Source organism: Peromyscus eremicus, chromosome 22, assembly GCF_949786415.1.
Source record: "Peromyscus eremicus chromosome 22, PerEre_H2_v1, whole genome shotgun sequence".
NCBI lineage: Eukaryota > Metazoa > Chordata > Mammalia > Rodentia > Cricetidae > Peromyscus > Peromyscus eremicus.
The window spans coordinates 13,546,329-13,568,766 of record NC_081437.1 but is presented as its reverse complement, the minus strand read 5'-3'; the positions used below and the strand labels follow the sequence as shown (position 1 = coordinate 13,568,766).

The following is a 22,438-nucleotide window of genomic DNA, read 5'->3' as shown; positions in this document are numbered from 1 at the left end:
CTCTACTGACTGAGCTACATCCCCAGTCCCACTATGGGAGGGTCTTAAACCAGCTAGCTAACCAGTGATGCAGCCGGAAGCTTGGAGCACCCCCAGACACTGATTCCACCTCTGCACACTTGCATCTTGGCAATGGGCTGTGCACTCAGAGACCTACTGCATCAAATACAATTCTGTGTACAGCAGGGTGAGGTGCAGGGATGTACAGCCATTGGCCAGAGTGTCTCAGAGCACCACGTTGAACCTCAGCAGGAAGTCACCTGATGCTCAGACTTTAGAGAACTCAGGTACTTCTGAGCCCCGAGGGGGAAACAGAGGCAAGTACTTCACTCCCAGCACTGGGCTCTTGAGCTACTCTGGTAGGAGTTATGAGGCCTGTGGGATGCCCTAGAACATTGGATATCTAGCCCCAGGCTTTGAAAAACAAACAGATTCAAATCAGAAATCATCTGGTAACAGAATAATCCATAAAGGATGTCGCCAGAGAGATTTGAAGGGGGGGGGGGAAGTCCTTAGAATTTTCTTAAATTAGGTTTTTCTTTTAATTACCTACTTATCCTTCAGAAACTTGGAGCGTTCCCATTCCTTATCAACATATTCCTTGTCAATTATGCACAGGCTCAGGCTTATGGTGCCGAGGGTGATGCTTAAGTACAAGGCAGCTGGAAATGTTTCCCCCTGGGTTGAGGGGAGTGAGAGGAATGCTGATGTGCTGAGCAGACTGGCTGCTGAGGGAAGCCAGCAGAGCAAGAAGCCTGGGGGCAGGGAGCTGACAGGCCGAAGCCTGGGCTGGGGTTGTGTGTGTGGGGTGGGGTGGGGTGGGGGACAGCGTTGTTGATGACAGGGGGGGGCACTGGGTGTAAACCTTTTGACTTTTGTGATCCTGGAGAACTGTGCTTACTGGCTGGTTCTTAACATCCTCTCCTTCAAATAGCTAATGTAAGGATGCTAAGCAAAACTGCTTATTGGCACATTTTTCCTCCCTTGCTTGATTGGCTACATCATGCTGCTTGATGGAAGATTAATGCTGGGAACATTGTGTGGGTACGCTCTGATGAGATGTAGGGGGAAAGGCAATGGGGCATGTGTGTGTGTGTGTGTGTGTGTGTGTGAGAGAGAGAGAGAGAGAGAGAGAGAGAGAGAGAGAGAGAGAGAGAGAGAGAGAGAGAGAGAGAGGGAGACTATGAGATGCAATGTGTAGGGTGAGGTACTCATCTGGACTCTTTCCAAGATATCGTGTCCTGTGTCCTCTCTTGGTCCTTGATTAGGTGATATGTATGTCTTTGTCAGGACTAGATGTGATAAGAACAGGTGGTGAGCACAAAGAGAATCACAGTTCCCCTCCATCCTGGCCTTGGAACCGAACCAAAAGTCCATTTAGGCTCAAGCACTCAGCCATTTGGATTGTTTGAATTATGCGGTGAGAGACTGTAGAATGGGAAGGACGGGAATTCAGTTTGCGAGTATCCAGCTGTGTGGTAGGTTTCCCAGCCTCATGCAAACAGAGATTCCCACATGGAAATGTCCGCCTCCCTTGGTCAGACTGGGAGGTTTCTCTTTGCTGTTGTCACACTGGGGTTTGAGTACCTGCCTCCTCTCCAGTCCTATCCCTGATGTGAGTTTGTGTGTCTGGTGCTCTGCAGTGACCTCCCTGGTAGTCTGTCCCCTCATCCACTTCCCACATCTCTTCCTCTCCTAGTCATTTCTGCATCTCTTGTTTGCATTGGTCTCCGCCTCAGTCAGGGGCCCAGGTCCTTGGAAACCTGCTCTGCCATCAGGGAGAGATATCTTTGCACAGCGGTTTCATTGAGTTCTTTCTCTTCCTGCTTCAGCATGGGAGAGGGGACAGCCTCCTGGAAGCAGCATGAGAGCAAAAATGCGACCAGGGGTGTAGACAGATGCAATAGAAGCGAAGCGGCATGCCAGGTTGGTCCTGCCTGCTCTGCCCTTGTCCATTTAGAAGAATTAGCTGGGCATGGTGAGATACAGTCACAGTGATTCTTATCGGGTTGAGTCTGCTCAGATCGTCTTGGAGGCTGATGAAAGGTGTCACTTGTTATCTCGACCAAAAGGCTAAGAGGCAACTTTAGTGAGTCACTGGGAAGGTTATTTAACTTCTCCAAGCCTCAGTCCGCTCCTGATAGTAATAAAGCAGAGATAGTAATAGAGCCAGTCACAAAGAGATGGGAATAAAGCTCCATGCTCGGAGCCTGCCATGGAGGAAGCTCCCAGTAAATTCCTACCATCGTTGTTGGGTTGTGCGGCCATGAGCAACCGTCTTTAGTGCCCCCTGCCTTGTCCCCTTATTTGGGAGAGGGGGAGGTTGTCTGCCATATGTAAGTAACAGGGCTGGTGAGAAAGCACTCTGAGCAGAGCATAACATGCTATGTGATGAATAAAAGCATGGTTGCTGTTTTCCTACATCCGGGCAACCACCGTTCTGATGGGCCCAGAAGTGTGCTGCGGGTTGATGTAGTGACTTACAGATAGATGTGTGGGTGTGGAGCTGTTTGGAAGAAACACAGCACATAGGAAACTGACAAAGGCAGCCAAAGTCAGAGGCCCGTGTCTCTGGTTGTCACTTCCTGCTGCTGCCACTAATGGCTTCAGGATTTGGCCTCTTCCTCACCACCAGGCTCTTGCCACTGGAAGATAAGGAATGCAGCCTCATCTTGCTGAAGGACCCCTGGTAAGATACTATTGTCCCTTTACTTCTTTTCCTCTGGTATCTGTCAGGCAATCTCTCTACCAGAGAGTGGGATGAAGAAGTAAAAGGAAGTTCGGATATCAGCTTTACTTGACTATTGTTTAGAAAAAATAAAAATTGAAAATATTGCTTAAAATCAATTTCTATGTAGTTTTTAAAAATTGATCTCAACAATCCATAAAAACCCAAGAGTGCATTTCTGTCGATTATAAAACCAGCTATACAATACACTCTCTTTTAAGAATAGTTTAATGGACGGCTAATACATATTTATAGGGCACAGTGTGACATTTTAACACAGGCGTGTATAGTGTGGAGTGATCAATTCAGATAATCATGTCCTTGTGTTAGGGACATACCCCATCCTCTCCATTAGCTATTTTGAAATCATTAATTGTGGCTAACCATGGTTATCCTACTGTGTTCTAGAATGTTCGAAGGTATTCCTTCTATTCCCCACCGCTGATCCTGTTAACCTGTTGTCTACCTTTGTTCTACTTTATTCTCCTGTACACCTTTTAATAACCGTGTGTGTGTGTGTGTGTGTGTGTGTGTGTGTGTGTGTGTGCGTGTGTGTGTGTGTGTGTGTGTGTGTGTGTGTGTGTGTGTGTTGCACATGTATAAGCAAGTATATGCATATGTGGAGATCAGATTTCAATGCCAGGTGTCTTGTTCTCCACCTTATTCTTTGAGATAGGGTCTCTCACTGAACCTGGACCTTCTGATTGGCTAGAGTGGCTAGCTCATCAGACACAGGGAGGCTCGTGTCTGCCTCCCAGCCTTGGGGTGATGGGTGTGCACAGCTAAGCCTGTTTTTTTTCTTTCTGTGAGTTCCGAGGATTGAACCCAGGTCTTCATGCTTTCTTCATCCTTTACAGACTGAGCTATCTCCTGTTTGGTAGACTTTCTTTAGATCTTAAAGGCTGGCTTTACGTAGACTACTAGTTTCTATGTATCTTACTATATGCCCGCGACACCAGCATCATAAATCTTGTAGTCCATCAGGGAGTGAACGGGACAAAAGAAACATTGTTTGACATACCAAATATTCATAAATTATTTTTATAATGTGCGTAGAGTGATCACCCCTTGGCTACATTTTCATAAATTAGCTATACTGAATGTTGTTTCCTAATCTCCATAAACAGTAGTAATTAGTCAATTCGGCTTGATCTGGGGTTTATTTCATAAAGGAAGCAAGCTTCAAAAAATATGTCTCAATTAGAAAGACTCTATCAAGACCCATGGAAAAGAGCAGCAGCACACTGCTTCGGGATGCCTTTCTGTGGAACACTGCCTGCCTGGTCTAAAACATGTAGCCTTTTTCTATGCAGTTGCTCTTGTTTGCGTATTTGTGAAATTACTGAAGCCATGGGGTTTACAGGTCACCCCGAGGTCGGAATTCTTTTTCCCTTCCTGCCTCCTTCTCTCCCTCTCCATTTCCCAGTTCTGGTTTAGTTTCACTTCATTAACTTTTGGTCTTCGTGACACCAAATCCTAGAGTCAGGAGGTAAAGGACACTTGCAAAATAAATCTTTGTTGAATTAATGAGTAAATGAATGAGTGACGAATAAGTGGCGTAATGATTGACTTTTGAAGGGCCATGGTAATGATTGACATACAGACGGAAAGCAGGATGGTGATTTTCATGGGGATGTGGGAGGGGCAGATGGGAAGGTTTCCTTTAATAGGTAGGATTTCAGTTTGTAAGCTGAACGGTGATGGTTGCATAGCAGTGTGACTGTTCTTAACTCTAGTGAGTAGTGGATGTCTTAAAGTCACCAAGGCAGAATGACATTAACAAGATGGTGGAATCAGAGATTCCCATCATTTATGGTAATTCACTGCCAGAAAGAGCTTTGTTGTAAACCAGAAAAATCAGCATCCCATTTGGAGAAAAAAAAAAAAAGGCATTTCTCTGGGGAAAATAATTTGGAGTTTATTAGCAATTGGCCTGTTTTATGGGATTTAAAAGTGGCCAACAATCTTAGGACTTTCCCTTTAAGAGGAAAATCAGTAGAGAGAGCAGAGGATTCCACAGGAAGGTCGGAAGGATCTTGACGTCTGTCAATGGTGAAGGCCGTTCTCTGAAGCCAATTGATAAAGGCTGGAAGAGGGGACGGCTCTAGAAATACATGAATAAAATGTAAATGTAACACTGTAAAAGGAACAAAGTAAATATTCAGGGCCTAGCCTCCGTGAGATGGAGACTGATGAATTACCTGACAAAGAATTCAAATAAGGATGGTAACAAAGTTCAGTTAAACAAAAAAAAAACAATACTGACCCAAACAACAGGCTTAACGGAGTCATAAAGAGAACCAAATTCTGGAGCAAAACAGTTATGAAAGAATTGAAGGGTTGGAGAGACAGCACTCACCGTAGTCAGATCATGCGGAAGCATAGGTACATTCATAAACCCATCATTTGAAATTACAGCCTTGGGAACAGAAAGGAAAAGGAAAAGGGAGAAGCAGAGGACACCATTGTGACATGTGAGGTTCCATCAAACAGAACGGTATCTGCACCATGAAAATCACAGAAAAAAAACAAAAAACAAAAAACAAAAAATCAAAAACCAACCAACAAACAAAAAACAGAGGAAGAGAAATCTTAGTTAAAGAAATAATGATGAGGCTAGAGAGTAGGCTCAAAGTGGGCTAAGCACACTGGCTGCTCTTCTCTAGGACCCAGGTTCAATTCTCAACCCCTGTATGGTGGCTCACAACTATTTGTAACTCAAGTTCTAGGGGAATCTAATGACCTTTACTGGCCATTCTGCAGGCACCAGGCACACAAGTGATGCACAGGCATACTTGCAGCCATACACATAGAATAATACAATAATAACTATTATTATTATTATTATTATTATTATTATTATTATTATTATAAATTTTAAAAGATTTAATGACAGGAAATTCCCCAATCTGGGACTGGAGAGATTGCTCAGTGGTTAAGAGCACACACTACTCTTACAGAGGCCCAAGTTTGGTGCCCAGCATCCGAGTCAGGTGGCTTACAGCTGTCAGTAATTCCAGCTCCATGGAGATCAGTTGCCTCTAAGTTTTGAGGGCACCTACACTCCCATTCAAGTGTACATGCTATACTTCTATCAGATAAAATAATCTGTAACGAAAAAAAAATCATAAGAAATAAGAAGGTCACTGTCTGATGATAGAAGGGTCAGTTCATCAAGAGGACCTAACAGTTAAAAAGACTATCTCTCTCTCTCTCTCTCTCTCTCTCTCTCTCTCTCTCTCTCTCTCTCTCTCTCTCTCTCTCTCTCTCTCACACACACACACACACACACACACACACGCACACACACATCTGATATTGAGTGTCTGACTTTATAAAGTGAATATCAATAGCACTGAAGGGAGAAATAGGTAGCCATTTAGTAATAGTTGGGGACTTGCATACACTACTTTCAACAGTGAGCAGATCATCCAGACAGAAAATCAATGAAGAAGCAGCAGATTTGAACAACACTATAGGCCAAATGGACCCTGCAGACAGATGTGGAGCTTCTCATCCAATGGTAGCAGAATAGGCATTCTTCCTGAGCACCCAGGAGACATGCTTCCAGGACAGATAACATGATCAGCTGTGCAACAAATCTTAAGAAAATTGACATGATATCATCTTTTGTAACCACAATAGTAAGAAATGAGAAATCAAGAATAGCAAGAATAGGGGCAAAAGAGGAAATTTTGCCCCCAAAATGTTGTAGGGCAGAAAACACATGTATGAAAACCAATTGCATTTCTTTACACTATAACTACACCATCTATAACAGAAAAGAAGGGCAATTAAAAAGGATAAAACAATAAATTTAACCAAAGGGGTAAAATATCCATACACTAAAAATTGTAAAACATCAACATAATTGGAAAACAGAAATAAAATGAAAGCTTATCCCACATTCATGGATTAGAAGACTGATTTTGCCAAATTCTCCAAAAGTGACCTTTAGGCTTGATGCGGTTCCTGTCAAAGTTCCAATGTTTTCTACAGAAGTAGAAAGAAGTTCCAACATTAATTTGGAGCCACAAGAGACTCTGAAGAACAAAGATGGAAGGCATCACACTTCACGATTTCAAAGTATATTATAAAGCTATGGTAATCAGACTCTGTGGTTGGTCCTAGGATAAAACCAGGCTCATAGATCAGTAGGACAGAATAAATAGCCCACATATGAATCTACGTACAAGAATGTGAATGGAAAAAAGATGCTTTTTAAAAAAAATAATGAAGAAAAAATGGATACCTATATGTGAAAGAATAAAATAGAATGCGTTTATTGTATTAAAAAATCAACTCAAAATCAACACTGTGGGGCTTGAAAGTTGGTTCAGTGTTTAAGAGCACTGCTTCTCTTGCAGAGGACCTGGGTTTGATTCCAAGCACCACATGCTAACTAACAACCAACTCCAACTCCAGTTCAATGGGCTCTGTCACCTTCTCCAGACTTCCATGGGCACCGCGTGTATGTGGTGCACATATAAACGTGTAGTCAAACGTTCATACAATTAAACAAAACAGACAAGATCTCAAACTGCAAAATCCTGGAAGAAAAGAAAACTTCTTGGTAGTTGGTCCATGCAGTCACTTTTCAGATAGGAAGCCAAAAACACAGGCAATGTGGGCAAAAATAAAAAGAGTGGGGCGGAACAAACACCTTCTATCAACCAAGAAAAACCGCCAGCGTAGAGCAACCTATGGAGAGGGAGAAAATGTTTTCAAAGCATATGCCTGAAGATGGTAATATGCAAAATGTATAAGGAATCAGAAAACTCGGTAGCAAATGAAGATATATAAATGGCAAGCATATGTATGAAATGTCATTAACGTGGCTAATCAGCCATTGGGAAAGTGGCGTCAAAAAACCACGAGATAACAGCATGCTATGCCTGTTAAGACGGCATTTAAAAATAAGCAGCATATGTTAGAAAGGGTGCAGAGGAAAGGGAATGTTGGTACACACTTTATGGGAAAGTAAGTTGGGGTCCAGCCACAAAGGGAAACAACAGAGATTCTCCCCCAAAACTTAAAACTACCCAGCTTTATTTTACCTAGAAGAACTCGAGAGTTCCAAGTGATGTTTGCTTAATCGTGTTCTTTGCGGTGTTGCTTGGGATAGCTGAGATACAAGGACAGTGTGGATGTCCACCAATAGATGAGTGACTGTGGGGTGTATCACTTAGCCATTTTCAAAAACGCGATGGATCTGTGAGGCACGCTAAGTGAAAGAAGCCAGACAGATGATCTCACTTTTGGGTGGAACCCAAAATAATCAAATTCATAGGAACAGAAAGTAGCACTTTCTGTGTTTCTTGGAGTTGGTAGCAGGCAAAAGGAGACTGATGTGAGGGGGCATAACGGTAAGGTTTGAATAGGATAAGTGACATGTTCAGCCATGCAATGAATCTTAACAAAATTAAGATTTAGCTTTGAACATCAACAATACAGGTTGGGCAGAAATAAAAAAGAATGGGGCTAAGCAAACTAAACTCCTATCAACAAAGGAAAACAGTCAGCATAAGGCAACCCATATAAAGGGAGACAATGTGGGAATGAAACTTTATTATCCTTTGTAACCACAGTGACATGAAACTAGAAATCAATATCAGGAGGAAAATAGGAAAACTTGCCAAAAAAGTTTTAGGGTAGAAAATCCACACGTAAAAATCAATTGCATTTCTCCATACTAACAACACTATCTAGAACAGGAAGCATTCCCGCTTACAGAAGCATCAAAAAGAATGAGATACTTACCATGAGCAATGAGTATGTTTCTGTGGAGATGTGTACAACACACACACACACACACACACACACACACACACACACACACTTACTCCAGGTAACTGTGAACTTACAGATATGCTAAATGACTTGGTTATGGTTATTCCACAATTGTATATGCATGCCAAGACATCAAGTTAGGTGTCTTAAATATATTCACCAAAACAATGAAGACAGTGAACTTTATGTTAACAGTATTTTACCATAATAAGCATAGCTGGGAGAAATCCAGCGATTGCTACTTGGCCACTTATTTTCTGTTAATACTGGTGTGGGAAAGAAATTTTAAAACATACTGCAACCTCTAGCTCACAACTTGCTGGTCCTTCTAAAGAGAGTCTGTGGACCTTTACTAAGTGTGGGCTATAGGCTCTTCAGTCCTAATGACAATTCTGGGGATGTTGGTGACCACCTGTTATACAAATGAGGAAATACATGCTGGAATGTTTGAATCTGTTGCTGTAAAGTCACAGTTGGTTCAAAGCTAATGTCTGGTTTACACACATGCTCCTGCTTACACACATGTATTGAATGCACTCCCAAGCTCCTTCCAGTATTTTGAGCATAATGTTGCAACCTTGTAGTTTAAAAACAACAACAACAACAAATCACTGATATTCATAGTACTTGAAAAGTCATGCTGGGAAAGAGGAAAGCTTAGATTTGCTCAAACCATGGTGTCTTTCTCAGTCCAGAACAGTGGCTCTCAACCTTCCTAATGCTGCAACCCTTTAATGTGGTTCCTCCCTGTGACCCCTCAACCATAAAATTATTTTGTTGCTACTTCATAGCTGTAATTTTGCTTCGATTATGAATTGTAATGCAAATATCGGCTATGGGACCCTCGGGGGTCGAGACCCACAGGTTGAGAACCACCTGTCCAGGTGTTTATCCATTCAGGCAGACATCAGTAACACCGCTAAACCCATGCACTACTCAGGTAGCATCTGTTTTGACTTTACTGACCTCTCTGAGGTCTGTCGGCTGTGACCAGAACAAGAGTGACCAGTGGTGACTGCTGGCCTGTCTTTAGCCTGGATGGTGTTCCCTGTGGAAAGGAAAAACACCCCAGCCTGTTTAGGCTGAGCATCATCTGAGCTGCTGCCTGTGTTCAGGGGAAGAAGCCAGAGGGTGGGGTGGAGTTCTGGTCTGCTCTGTCTTCTCTTTAAGGATGTCCCCTTTCACGCTCCTTGCTTTCTCTGAGCTGGGGAGAAAGGAGAGGGACTCATGTGTTTTGTGTTCTCCTGTCTCCTGTGAGAGAAGGCAGGAAGGGAGAAGCCAGGGCTGGGGAAAACATGAGCTAGGTTTGACATCTCCCATAAGCCACACAGAATCACACTCCTCAGTTTCGAATCCTTAATGCCTGCCAAGCTCCTCCCTGTATGCTGTGATGGTTCTGAGAAGCTGGGAATTCCTGGTATTTTGCTGTTGCTGGTGGGGCTGTGTTGTTATTTGTTTGCTTTTGACAGGGTCGGCACTATGGAGTCCTGGCTGGTCTAGAAACTGCTATGCAGACCAGACTGGCCTTCAACTCAGAAGTTAGCCACCACGCCCAGCTCTGTTTTGTTACTTTTACTGTAGACACAATGTAATAGCCACACTAAAGGCTTTAGATATGACCTGGCCTGGCAGTGACCACCTGCCACCCTAACCTAAAGGATACCCTTCATTTTTGCCCAGGATTATATTATTCTCGCTTGGGCACTTGTGATGAATTAATTTCTGAACTGGTCACCATTCTGCACCCCTCTCCTCTCTCTGCCGTGGTGACCGTCAGCCACAGGAGATGCTGGGCACATGAAATGAAACTCATCTAAAAGGAGATGTGCTGTGCGTCTGAAGACTTACTGACCAAAAACATATGTCAAGATAGCATTGATAATTTTCAAGGAAAAAGTTTCAAGGTATTGATTATATGTTTAAAATATTAAGTATGGCTGGGAATAGACTTCAGGTGGTAGATGTCTGCTTAGCATTCACATAGCTCTGGGCTTGATTTCCATCACCACGTAAAACTGAATGTGATCTGTCATCCTAGTCATCCCAGTACTTGGAAGATGGAAGCAGGAGGGTCAGAAGTTCAAGATCATCCTCAGCTACATAAGAAGTTCTGTTCAAGCTCGGGCTATGCAAGACCCTGTACATATATATATGTGTGTGTGTGTGTGTGTGTGTGTGTGTGTGTGTGTGTGTGTGTGTGTATAATATTTATGTGTATATATAGTATTAAAATTAACTGCCTCAGTTTACTTCTTACTACAACTATTAGGAAATTTGAAATTGCACGGGGCTTGCATTGTATTTTCCCCAGGCGATGCTACACAGACTTACCACTTCTGCTCATCCTTCTTCCAGTACACAGACTGGATGCGTTTGCCTTCTAGACTGTGTTTTTGGCTGGCTGAGGCTCTCAAAGTCAGGAGAAGCCCCCGAAATTACTGTAAATTGGTTTATTCATTCAATAAATACCGCGCCCAGTAAAGGAAGCGACGAGGGAAACATTTCTTTCTTCTTAGCACCCACTTCCCTGTGAGATGAAGTGTCTCTGACAAGAACACAGCTGCTGCTCTGGCCTGGGACCTTGGGGTTGATCTCCCCCTTTAAATTGGGGTGTGTGCCAGCACAGCCTGTGTGGGGAAAAAAAAGAGCCCTTTGCTTCCATTCATGGACCTCTTGTGGAATTCCAAGTTGCCCTTAAATGTTTTAGGAACAGGGCACACTGTCATGACCTGTCAGCTAGAGAGTCTGAAATAGCAGAGGTATTGCTGTTGTTGTACCTTTTTCAGACTTTATCATTGACATGCCACATTCTCACAAAGAAGCCACAGTCTCCGTGCATGAGGAACTTGAGTTGGGAACAGGGAAGCTGACTCTCTGACCTATCAGGAAAGAACTTAGATCTGTCCTCAAGAGCCAAGGAGGGCGCCAGAGAAGACAGCTGGGATGTTTCACCGTTTCTCAGGCAGGGGCCTGGGAGGGCCAAGTAGGTTTGGGGAAGGACTTGAGGTGAGAGTTTTAGGAATAGGAGGGTCACAAAAACAGGCCCAGCAATGCCATGGAATACTTTTAAGAAGGACAGAGGTGACTGGGAGATCCGGGTCAAGGGGAAGCCGCTCACACACTCTTGCAGTGTGATATGTACACTGGACACTGAGACCCTAGTCTCATGCACTGAGGGACCACGAGAGATTTTTCTCATCTTTTGGTTGTCAAAATTTGAAAGTTGGCATATTGGCAGAACATTCAAGCTATGTAACAAAAATGTGCCAAGCACTTTATTTCTAAATAAGTACATATATAACGGCAAATAAAACACCACCACCAATTAAAACAACATAAATTGAGAGTAGTGACACACACCTGTAATCCTGGCACTTGGGAGGCAGAGGCAAAAAGATCACAAAAGTTTGAGGCTAGCCTGATCTAACTGCAAGCTCCAGGCCAACCAGGTCTACACAGACAGACCCTCTCTCAAAATGAGAATTGCAAAAATATAGTGTGGGGTAGGAGAAATGGCCTCTTACTGATCTTCCAGAGGATCTGGTTCCATTCCCAGCACCCATGTGGTGGCTCACAAGCATCAATAACTCAAGTTCCCGGCTATCTGGTGCCCTCTTCTGGCCTCCAGGGGCAATAAACACACATGGTGCACATACATACATGCAGGCAAAACACTCAGACACATAAATAAAACCACATACATCTTTTTTTAAAAAGCAATATAATTATCATATTGTAAAAGGGAGGAAGATGCAGAGAAAAGTTTCGGATGACAGCTGGGCATGGTGGTGTGCACCTTTAATCCCAGCACTCAGGAGTCAGAGACAGGCGATCTGTGGGTTTGAGGCCAGCCTGGTTTGCAGAGCAAGTTCCAGGACAGCCAGAACTGTTACACAGAGAAACTCTATCTGAAAACAACAACAACAAAATCTCAGAAGTCTTTAAGTTCCATTTGACTCATTTATTTTTTATTTTTTATGGGTGTTTTGCCTGTATGTATGTCTGTGTACTATGTGTGTGCCCACAGAGGCCAGAAGAGGGTGCCAGATCTTCTGGAACCGGATTTACAGATGGTTGTGAGTCACCATGTGGGTGCTGGGTATCAAACTCAGGTCCTCTATAAGAGCAGCCAGCCAGACACCATAAATGATCACATACCAGATTAATCCAGCAGTGGCACACATGTGACCTGAGGTCTGAGAGAAGAGTGACATGGAGGTTCTCAATCTCTTCAGGAGCCACAGTGCTGGGAATCTTGCCTAGATGACAAGAATGGATAGGAAAGTGGGAACCCATGGTTGAGTCATTGCCCAGGCAATGGTTACATGGTTCTGCTTGTCTCTTTGTACATGTGGGTTAATCTGCGAAGGCCACTTAGGGTATAGCCTCCTGGTGCATGGCAATGGTTCTGTCTAATGAATACGAGCAAGTGCCAGGAGATGACTCATGGACCAGCGCTGAGGCTCATGGGGTACTTTCCCCGCAATAACCCTATGAAATACATGCTGTTATGTCTCCACTTTTACAGCAGAGGGAACTCAGGTTAAATGATTCACTAAATACACATAGTTGTAATTCAAACCCATGTCCTGCCCATCTTCAAAGCCTGAATCACGTCTCACTGTTGATTAACTGATTTTTATAGCATCTCGTGCTTGTCATGGTTCTCCCTTGTTTAACATTCGGCGTAGGGCCCTGTGACTCAGCTTGGAACTAGTTCACCCCTGTCAGCATTCGAAACAGCAACAATTCGCTAGACCAAAGGCTCCGCTCCTCACCCTGGTGGAACATATTTATTTATATATCTTATTCTACGGTTTTTAGCATCGTTAAAGTGGCTCTCCTTGGCCCTGGAAGAAACTAATTAATCACCAAATATAGACCACGACTTGTTCTTTTCAGCCCTCTGCGAGCTTCTTCCCCTCATTGTGCGATGCCATCTGGTGCTATGAGCTCATGCTTTTTTGTGTCCCTTTGCAGAGCGCCAGATTCATCTTTTCTAAGCCCAGAAAGCGGGGTTGGTTTCAGAGTTTGCGTGTGTGGCTTCAAAAGCACTGGAATCTAACGCCTCCTTGTGGATTTTGCCAGTATCACTCCATTACCACAGGGAACTGCTTTCATTCTCCTCCTCCTAGATTGCACATGAGTAGTTGCACAGATCTGCCTTCTTCTTCTTTTTTTTTTTTTTTTAAATCTTAAGGCCCTAAGATTAAAGAGTTTTGGTAAGGCACTGAACACCAGCAGGTCTTTTTCTGTACCACATTTGTTGGCTTAATGCATGGGCTGTGGGAAGCCAAACATCATCATCATCATCATCATCATCATCATCATTATTATTTACTCCTGCAAATCTGTTTGAGTTTGACTGTGACGGTGGAACAAGTATTTAAGAGCAGGACATTAGAAGTCTTATGGCTGGTCTCTGACGTGGCTTCTGATCCATCCTTCACTCACACTTTCTCTTCTAATTCTGCAGAAGTCCAGAGTCTCTTTTTCCCTGGGGAGTGGAGCACTGGGAACGTAGGACATTTTCTTGTGCTCTGAGTTTAGGATGTCAGGGCTTCACCATCAGATGCCTAATCATTGAGATCTTTGAGTGTGGCTTGTAGATCTGGTCCCTTCCCTTGTCGCCTTCTGATGCTCAAGTCAGCATCCTTGGCAGTTAAGTTTAGACTTACATCCCAGGGGAGGGAACTGTATCTGGTAATGTATGTGCCACTTACCTCATTTCTGGTACCAGCAGGGCACCCAGCTGCTTGCCTTCTTGCTGTACTCCCGACTCCTGGGGATCCTGTCTGCTACTGCCAAGGGGCAGAGGAGGGGATTGGTCCTGGGAAGGTTTGCAATGGGCTTAAAAAAGCACATGGTTTCCTAAGTGCAGACGTTGTTTTAAGGCCAATCTCTGTGAGGCTGAGAAAACTGTTTTTTTTTTGTTTTGTTTTTTGTTTTTGTCCAATTCTGCACCTCATCTCCAGCACGAAGCAGCTTCTAAGAGACGCAGGTGGGGAAAGCCAGGGAGCCAGCCAATGTAATCTCCAAATAACATGTATAGACAGGTGCAGAAAATACACAGACGGAATCCTCCACCACGAAGCAGCTTTGTTTCCAAAAATGCTCATGTCCGTACTAAGTTGGAAAAATCAATTTTTCATATTGAATTGACCATATATTTTAGAACAGTAACAACAAGTAGAAATCTGTATGACTCACATGAGTTTCTAAAAGTTAAAGAATTCGGTCTGTCTAACAGCATACACATTGAGACTTGCTTAATTCCTTGTACTGTGGCCTCAGGCTAATTATCTAGCCGCCAAACTTCAGACTTTTTCTGTTGGGTGGAAATAATTATACTTGGGGTCGTTGATGAGTATCAATCAGTTGGATTCCTTTTGCATGTGCATGTGTGTGGTGTGTGGTATGTATGTGTCTCCCGTTGTGCGTGTGTAAGTGTGTGTGCACGTGTGTAGAAGCCAAAGGTTAATTAATGTTGGGCATCTTCCTAAATTACTCTCCACTTTAGATACTGAGGCAGAGGACCTTACTTGAACCCAGAGCTTGCCTATTTGCGCAATAATTCAGCCAGTCAGCGTACACTGGGGCTCCTCTCTCTGTTTCCCAAGTGGGTTGCAGGTGGGCCGCCGCACCCACCCAGTATTTATGTAGGTGTTGGGGAGCTGCCCCAGTCATCAGGCTTATGGGGCAAGCCCTTGCCCTGCTGAGCCATCTCCCTGACCCCTCAAGTGGGTTTTTGACAGAGGGTTTTTCTGTGTGCCTGGAACGATCAGATCATTTCTGTCTTTTATTTCATATATGGTATGCTGCATAAATTGAATTTTGTATAGTGAACCAATTTGTATTCCTGAGAAATATCTCATTGGGTCATGATGCATGGCTTTCTAAAATGGTGCCACGCTCAGACTGCTAGTGTTGTGAAGGAATTTTGCATAAAATATATTAAAGAATGTAACGTTTTTTCCTGGGACTGGGGAGGTGACTCACATGGTAAGTATTGGTAAGTGTAGGAGGACCCAGTTTTGATCTGCTGAACCCACGGTTTTTCTTTTAAGAGCTGGGTGTGATGGTGAAGGCTGTGTTGATGGTGAAGGTTGTGATGGTGAAGGTTGTGTTGATGATGGTGAAGGTTGTGATGGTGAAGGTTGTGTTGATGATGGTGAAGGTTGTGATGGTGAAGGTTGTGTTGATGGTGAAGGCTGTGTTGATGATGGTGAAGGTTGTGATGATGATGGTGAAGGTTGTGTTGATGGTGAAGGTTGTGTTGATGGTGAAGGTTGTGATGATGGTGAAGGTTGTGATGGTGAAGGTCGTGGTGATGGTGAAGGTTGTGATGATAGTGAAGGTTGTTGTTGTGAAGGTTGTGATGATGGTGAAGGTTGTGGTGATGGTGAAGGTTGTGGTGATGGTGAAGGTTGTGTTGATGGTGAAGGTTGTGGTGATGGTGAAGGTTGTGTTGATGGTGAAGGCTGTGTTGATGGTGAAGGTTGTGGTGATGGTGAAGGTTGTGGTGATGGTGAAGGTTGTGTTGATGGTGAAGGTTGTGATGGTGAAGGTTGTGTTGATGATGGTGAAGGCTGTGGTGATTATGGTGAAGGTTGTGGTGATGGTGAAGGTTGTGTTCCTAGCACTTGGAAAGAGGAAACAGGTTGACCCCTGGAGACTTGCTGCCTGGCAGTCTAGCTAGTCTACTTAGTGAGTTCCAGGCCAGTGGGGGGTCCTGTCTCAAAGAAAGAAAGAGAGTGCGGGGGGGGGGGGGGGGACGGAAGGACAAAAGGGCAGATGGTAATGAGGAGTGACACCCAAGGCTTTTTTCTGGTCACACACGCACATGCACACCTATGCACTCACACATAGACACACATAGCTTCCTTTCTTGTGATGTCTTGGTTTCAGACCCAGGTAGGAGGCATTTTCTCTACTTCTGGTTGGTTTTTTTTTGTTGTTGTTGTTGTTTGTTTGTTTGTTTTTTGAAGAGTCTGAGGATTGCTGATTCTTCTTTAGGCATTTGGTAAAACTCACCAGCCAAGTCTTAGGTCTTTCCTCACAGGACATGTTTTACCAAGTTAATTACAAACTCCCTCCCCCTTCTCATTATAGACGGAGTCAGATTAGATTACCTGTTGCCTCGAGTCAGTCTTTGAGTTTGTGTCTTCCTGGGAATGTCTTCTGTCCAATCTAATATTAGTGTTGGCAGGTTTTCCCCGTATTTATTTCTGTAAGATTAACTTCCTTTCACTGTCTGATTTTTTTTTTTATTTCACTTTGCTTTTTGACTTCCTGGAAGTCTACCCACTAGAGATTAATTTGTATCTGTGAGGATTCTCTAGTTAACAGCTGCTGGAGGTCAAAGGGCTATCACACACTCGTGCTGCTTTTACAGTTAGTTCATGAGATGCATTTATTCGAACAACCGGCCATGATGACTGACCCTGAGCGAAGTATGTTTTGTTTGTGGTTGAGTTTTAAGAGAGGAACGATGCTGTTCATAGGATTCAGAAGGCTTTAGAAGAACAGACATATAAAGTCATTCAATGAATGCACTGGGCAGGAGGATGAGGAAGAGGGCTGATGATAACCCAATGGCTAGATGAGGCCGTATCAAAATTTGGGACTGGCCAGGCCACCAGATGAGGGGAAGAAAAGAATTCCTTTTCCACCAAGACTAAAGTCTTTCTCAAGATTCACAGTTCAAGTCAGCAACGTTAAGGAGCGACCCCAGCTGCTGGAGGACTTAAATAGACTTTTGTTTGGCAATTATAGCTACGCCCTAAACCACCATATGACTATGGAAAAAAAATGTCTCCTAGTTTCCAAATAACACATATACTAATGAATTTTTGGGGTGAAACTTAATTGAGAGTTTGAGACTAGACCAAATTTAGGGAAGGCATTGAAGTGTTGATTTAAAATTCTAGGCTGGTTTTCTTCAACCATTTGTACATTTAGCACATTTTCCCCCTCAATAGCTTTGTGTTTAAGTTGTACAAACTCATCCAGTATCAAAAGGCATATATAGATATGTATAAATTTAAATATATGTATGTATATACAGTTATAAAATGCATTTAAAATGGAATGTGATTTTTCAATCTATTTTAAGGTTTTGTATTTTGCTGCCATGAATTGCCTCTGTTAATGACAGTCATCAGGATTCCTTACCCCTTTCCCATTCATTCCCCGGTTTAGGATAAATTATTTTGCCTTGGGCTCCGGAATTCTATTCCAAATGAAAAAGCTAGCAAATCGCATTTCTTATTTCTTTCAAGGTATTGCACAGCGATGCACAGCTATCAAGTACCACTTTTCTCAGCCAATCCGCTTAAGAAACATTCCTTTCAATTTAACCAAGACAATCCAGCAAGATGAATGGCACCTGCTTCGTAAGTATTTCTGGGAAAGGATTAGACAAGAAGAAGAAGAAGAAAAAAAAAAAATCCCCACCTCCCTCTTAAGTTTGGATCGAAAGTTGTTTATCCTCTGTGCCCTCTGGGCCCCCGCTGAACTTGGTCAAACACTCCAAGCATCAGTTTGCTATGTTGTGAACACGCTGTGTTCACAAATTCAAGTGTGAGAAAAATCAGGTGTCAAGCTCCACAAGACAGGGCTGTGTGCCTGTCGGCCTGAGTGGCATTGCTAACTAACTTGGGGTAGCTGAACATTTTTTTAAAAAGTTTTCTTTTTAATTATGTGTATTGTGAGGGGGGGTGTGCATGAGAGTTCAGGTGCCCGTAGAGGCCAGAGGCACCATTAGATCGCCCGAAAGTTGGAGTTACGGGTGGTTGTGAGCCACCCAACATATGAGTGCTGGGAACCAAGCTCAGATCATCTTCAAGATCAATATGTGCTCTTTAGCCACTACCCATCTTCCTAGCCCATCTCAGTTTGTTTGTTTGTTTTTTTTTTAACCAAGTTAGTGGGTATAAGGACTTGCCCTGAATGTTATACCTTCATTGCTCTCATTTTTTTTCTTTATATAATATTTATTTTAGCTACTGTGTTCAGCTCAGATTATTGTATTTCTGCTGAAATACCTTTATGAATGCATGTCATAATTTTCTCAGAGGGTGTCTCTTACTTCTACATCTCGTGGAAAGAACTGCTCTCTTTCACTGTCAAGGAGATGTGGAAGTCTAGATAAGATCACGAAATGTGAAACTCAAAAGGGTGGATATTTACCTGGAAATTGTTGATTCAAGCTGCTTGGGGCAGGCGGCATGTGAAAGCAAAAAAAGACACTGAGTCCCCCCGTTCCCGTGCACCTCAGAGTCAGAAGTCAGCATTGCCGTCTTTTCCAGCGAGCAAGCCGTGAAGAGTACTGTGCTCATGTTGTTTGGTGGAGAAAGCCACTGTAGAAATGGTCTCATTCTTCCAGTAAATGGTCCTGTAGAGCAAAAGGCTCTGTCCTGATTCTCACTACAACATGGGGGCTCATATTTCGCCACCATAGTGGTCTAATATAAATATTGATGACAACTTTAGGACTGAGAAAAATCACTGGATAAAAGCCACACAGTGGTGGTGCATGCCCTTGATCCTACCACCCAGGAGGCAGAGGCAGGCGGATCTCCGAGTCTGAGACCAATCAGCTCTACAGAGTGAGTTCTAGGATAGCCAAGTCTATAGAGAAACCCTGTCAAACAAAAGTCATTGGATAAAACGTGGTTCATTTTCTGAGAGCAGGATAGACTTCTTGAAAGTTCTTTCTTGCTGGCAAATCTGAGCAAGCACTTCTCAGTAGACCTGTTCAGTCTTATCTAAGTGGTCTTTTTTCTTAACCCCTTATGAGCACATTTGACGGTCTTTGTCTTAAGTGTCTGTGAAGACCAGTCTCATTATTACTGACTTTGGCCAGATAGAAAAATTACTGCAAAGGACCTCATCTCTTTAACTCTCCAAGTTTGGGCCTCTTTACCCAGTAAGGCAGTGATGTGAGCATTAGCCTTGGGAGAGTTTCTAAGAGAAAGATGCTTTCAATGCCCAAGTACCTGGCTGTTTCTAAGAGAGCCATGCTTGGTGATCTGTACCACATTTCCCGGTAAGGACACCACCATGTCTGGAACTGGTGCCAGGCCTCTGGAGGTTATGTCTGATCTTTGTGTTTTTGTAGTAGTCGCAGAAGACAGATTTTTCACACCTTAGGGCCTTGGGATGTTATAGCAAATGACTGAACTATTTATTATCAGTCCCTCTCTGTGTATGTGGCCGTCTCCAAATTCTCTGTTATTTGGCCATCTCCAAATTCTTTATATCCTTGTACCCATTCTACTAAATTCAGCATATTTAAATTGTTACTCTCCATAACCCCTTATTTTGTGATGTATATTTTCTCTTCTGAGGGAAAAAAAAGCCTTATTTTAATTCAGAATAAAAGATTTAAAAGCTCTGAAATGGAAATAAGGACTCCCTCTGAAGAAATAGAGAAATCCAGCCGGGCAGTGGTGGCACACACCTTTAATCCCAGCACTCAGGAGGCAGAGGCAAGTGGATCTCTGTGAGTTCGAGGGCAGCCTGGTCTACTGAGTGAGTTCCAGGACAGCCAAGGCTACACAGGGAAACCCTGTTTCGAAAAACCAATTAACCAATCAAAAAAAAAAAAAAAAAAAAAAAAAACCCAAGAAATAGGAAAACCCGCACATGGCTAAGATGCTATGGCCAAGATTGGAAGCTATTGTAGCCAATCTTCCCTCCACGCAGTGCCCCTAAGATCATCCCACAGCAGCAGAGAAACCCAGCTGTTTGCTGAGATCTGCCTGCACGTGTATTTTGTTCAGACTTGTTGCCTGGCCTTCGGGGCAGCAGGTGTGTGTCCGGGAACTCTTGTTTTAAGAAGCATCGTAGATTCCAAGCATCTAGGTCAGAGGTCTTTTCAGTTTGCTTTCTTCTGAACAAAGAAAGAGAGGAACAGAAGCAGGAAGGACAGAAGGAAACAATGGAAAAGTCAACTAACCAGAAGGCGGGCCACCTGAGTGTTGCCAGTGGAAGGCAGATTTCTATAGAGATCAGTGGTTCTCAACCTTCCTAATGCTTGCGACCCTTTAATACAGTTCCTCATGGTGTGGTGACCCCCAACCATAAAATCATTGTCATTACTACTTCATAGCTATAATTTTGCTACTGTTATGAGCCGTAATGTAAATATCTGATATGCAGGATATCTGATAAGTGACCCTCAAATGGGTCGTGACTAACAGGTTGAGAATAGCTTGTATAGATGTTGCCAGTTAGGCATACGGTGGAGACTTGTCCCGTGGGCATAGTCTCGTTAGCCTGGGTAAATAGGTGAATTGGTGCTCTGCTTGTAAGACTTGTCCCATGGGTATAGTCCCTTTTTAGCCTGGGTAAATAGGCACTCAGCTTGTGAGTCTTATATTTAGTGGTGGGAGGGTGTTTATAAGCAGCTAGCTGTCTCAGTCACACACTGTAGGCTCCTGCTTCCCTCTCCATGGTGGCGTCACTTTCTCCCATTTTTCTTTTTTTTTTTTTTTTTTTTTTTTTTGGTTTTTCGAGACAGGGTTTCTCTGTGTAGCTTTGCGCCTTTCCTGGAACTCACTTGGTAGCCCAGGCTGGCCTCGAACGCACAGAGATCCACCTGGCTCTGCCTCCCGAGTGCTGGGATTAAAGGCGTGCGCCACCACCGCCCGGCACTCTCCCATTTTTCTTAAATACCTGTTGAAAGTAGACAGGAGTAGCTAGGAATGAAAAATACAAAACTAACTGGCATCTGGGATGCTCAGACAAAACCCTCTTGTAGTACAAGCTTGCCTTCTAGGCTCGGGGAGAAGCCGGGTTAATAACAGCCACTGTGGTGCGGTGACCTTGATCTGGGTTGCTCTTTGAAGGCTGAGAATGAGTCTCTTGAATCCTCCTCACCCCCTTTACTATGTATCTGGTTTGTTACTCACCTTTACCCTGGGGTTGTCCCCTCTGAACTGACTTCACCGATACAGAGGGGGTACACTGACCTCGGTTACTCATCCCAGAGTGAGAATCCCCCCAACCCCCCACCCTGCGGGCCCCAGGCCCTGCCTGTTTCTTCTCACAAGGCACATGGAATTCTTTGTCCTGCCTTTTCAGTCGCTTCCCTGCCCCCGCCTCCGATTTTGACTCTCTGTTTCTGTCTTGAGATTAGATCTAAGAAGAATAACAGCTGGCTTCCTGGGCATGGCGGTGGCTGTCCTGCTGTGTGGCTGCATCGTGGCCACTGTCAGCTTCTTCTGGGAGGAGAGCCTGACCCAGCACGTGGCTGGACTCCTGTTCCTCATGACAGGTATACTGCACACCATCGGCTTCCTCTTGGCGGCCCGGCATTCTGCATGGTCGTATCACTATTTGTTTTATTTTCACGGGTGGGAAGAGAGCAAGCAGAAGCAGCTCACCCAGCTCTCCTAGGAAATGCAGAATTCAAAGGGAACAGTGTCTAAAGGGCATTGCCTATTTTCCCACGGTAGCATTAATGGGTCAGAGGAAAGTGTCCATTAGAGGCAGTGCTGGTGCCGGGCGGCTGTGGCGCATGCCTTTAATCCCAGCACTCGGGAGGCAGAGCCAGGCGGATCTCTGTGAGTTCGAGGCCAGCCTGGTCTACAGAGCGAGATTCAGGACAGGCACCAAAACTACACAGAGAAACCCTGTCTCGAAACAACAACAACAAAAGAGCCATCCAGTGGTGATATTTTTTTGTCTCATTGTTTAATTCTGTGTCTTGAATTCTAGCTTGGACTCTTGACAAAGATGGGCCGCTTTTTCTCAGGGTTGCTCAAAGAGAGGAAGTTGAATAGCGGCAAGTCCCCTCCTAGTGCATGTACCGGGGGTGCTGTCCTTGGCATCACTATTGGAGGACTTACTGTGTTAGCGGCTGGTCTCGGTCTTAGACACCACACAGCTTCTCTAGCGTGCGATGTTGCCGCC

General features: G+C 43.9%; 1 protein-coding gene across 1 annotated transcript in view; it reads left to right on the top strand.

Moving 5' to 3' along the window:
- Positions 1-22,438, top strand: part of Tmem178a (transmembrane protein 178A) — a 58,986-nt gene that overhangs the window by 24,166 nt on the left and 12,382 nt on the right. Inside the window, exons 2-3 of the mRNA XM_059248402.1 lie at positions 17,800-17,913; positions 21,663-21,800. Coding sequence (XP_059104385.1) covers positions 17,800-17,913; positions 21,663-21,800 — 252 coding nt within the window. The remainder of the gene's footprint in view (positions 1-17,799; positions 17,914-21,662; positions 21,801-22,438) is intronic.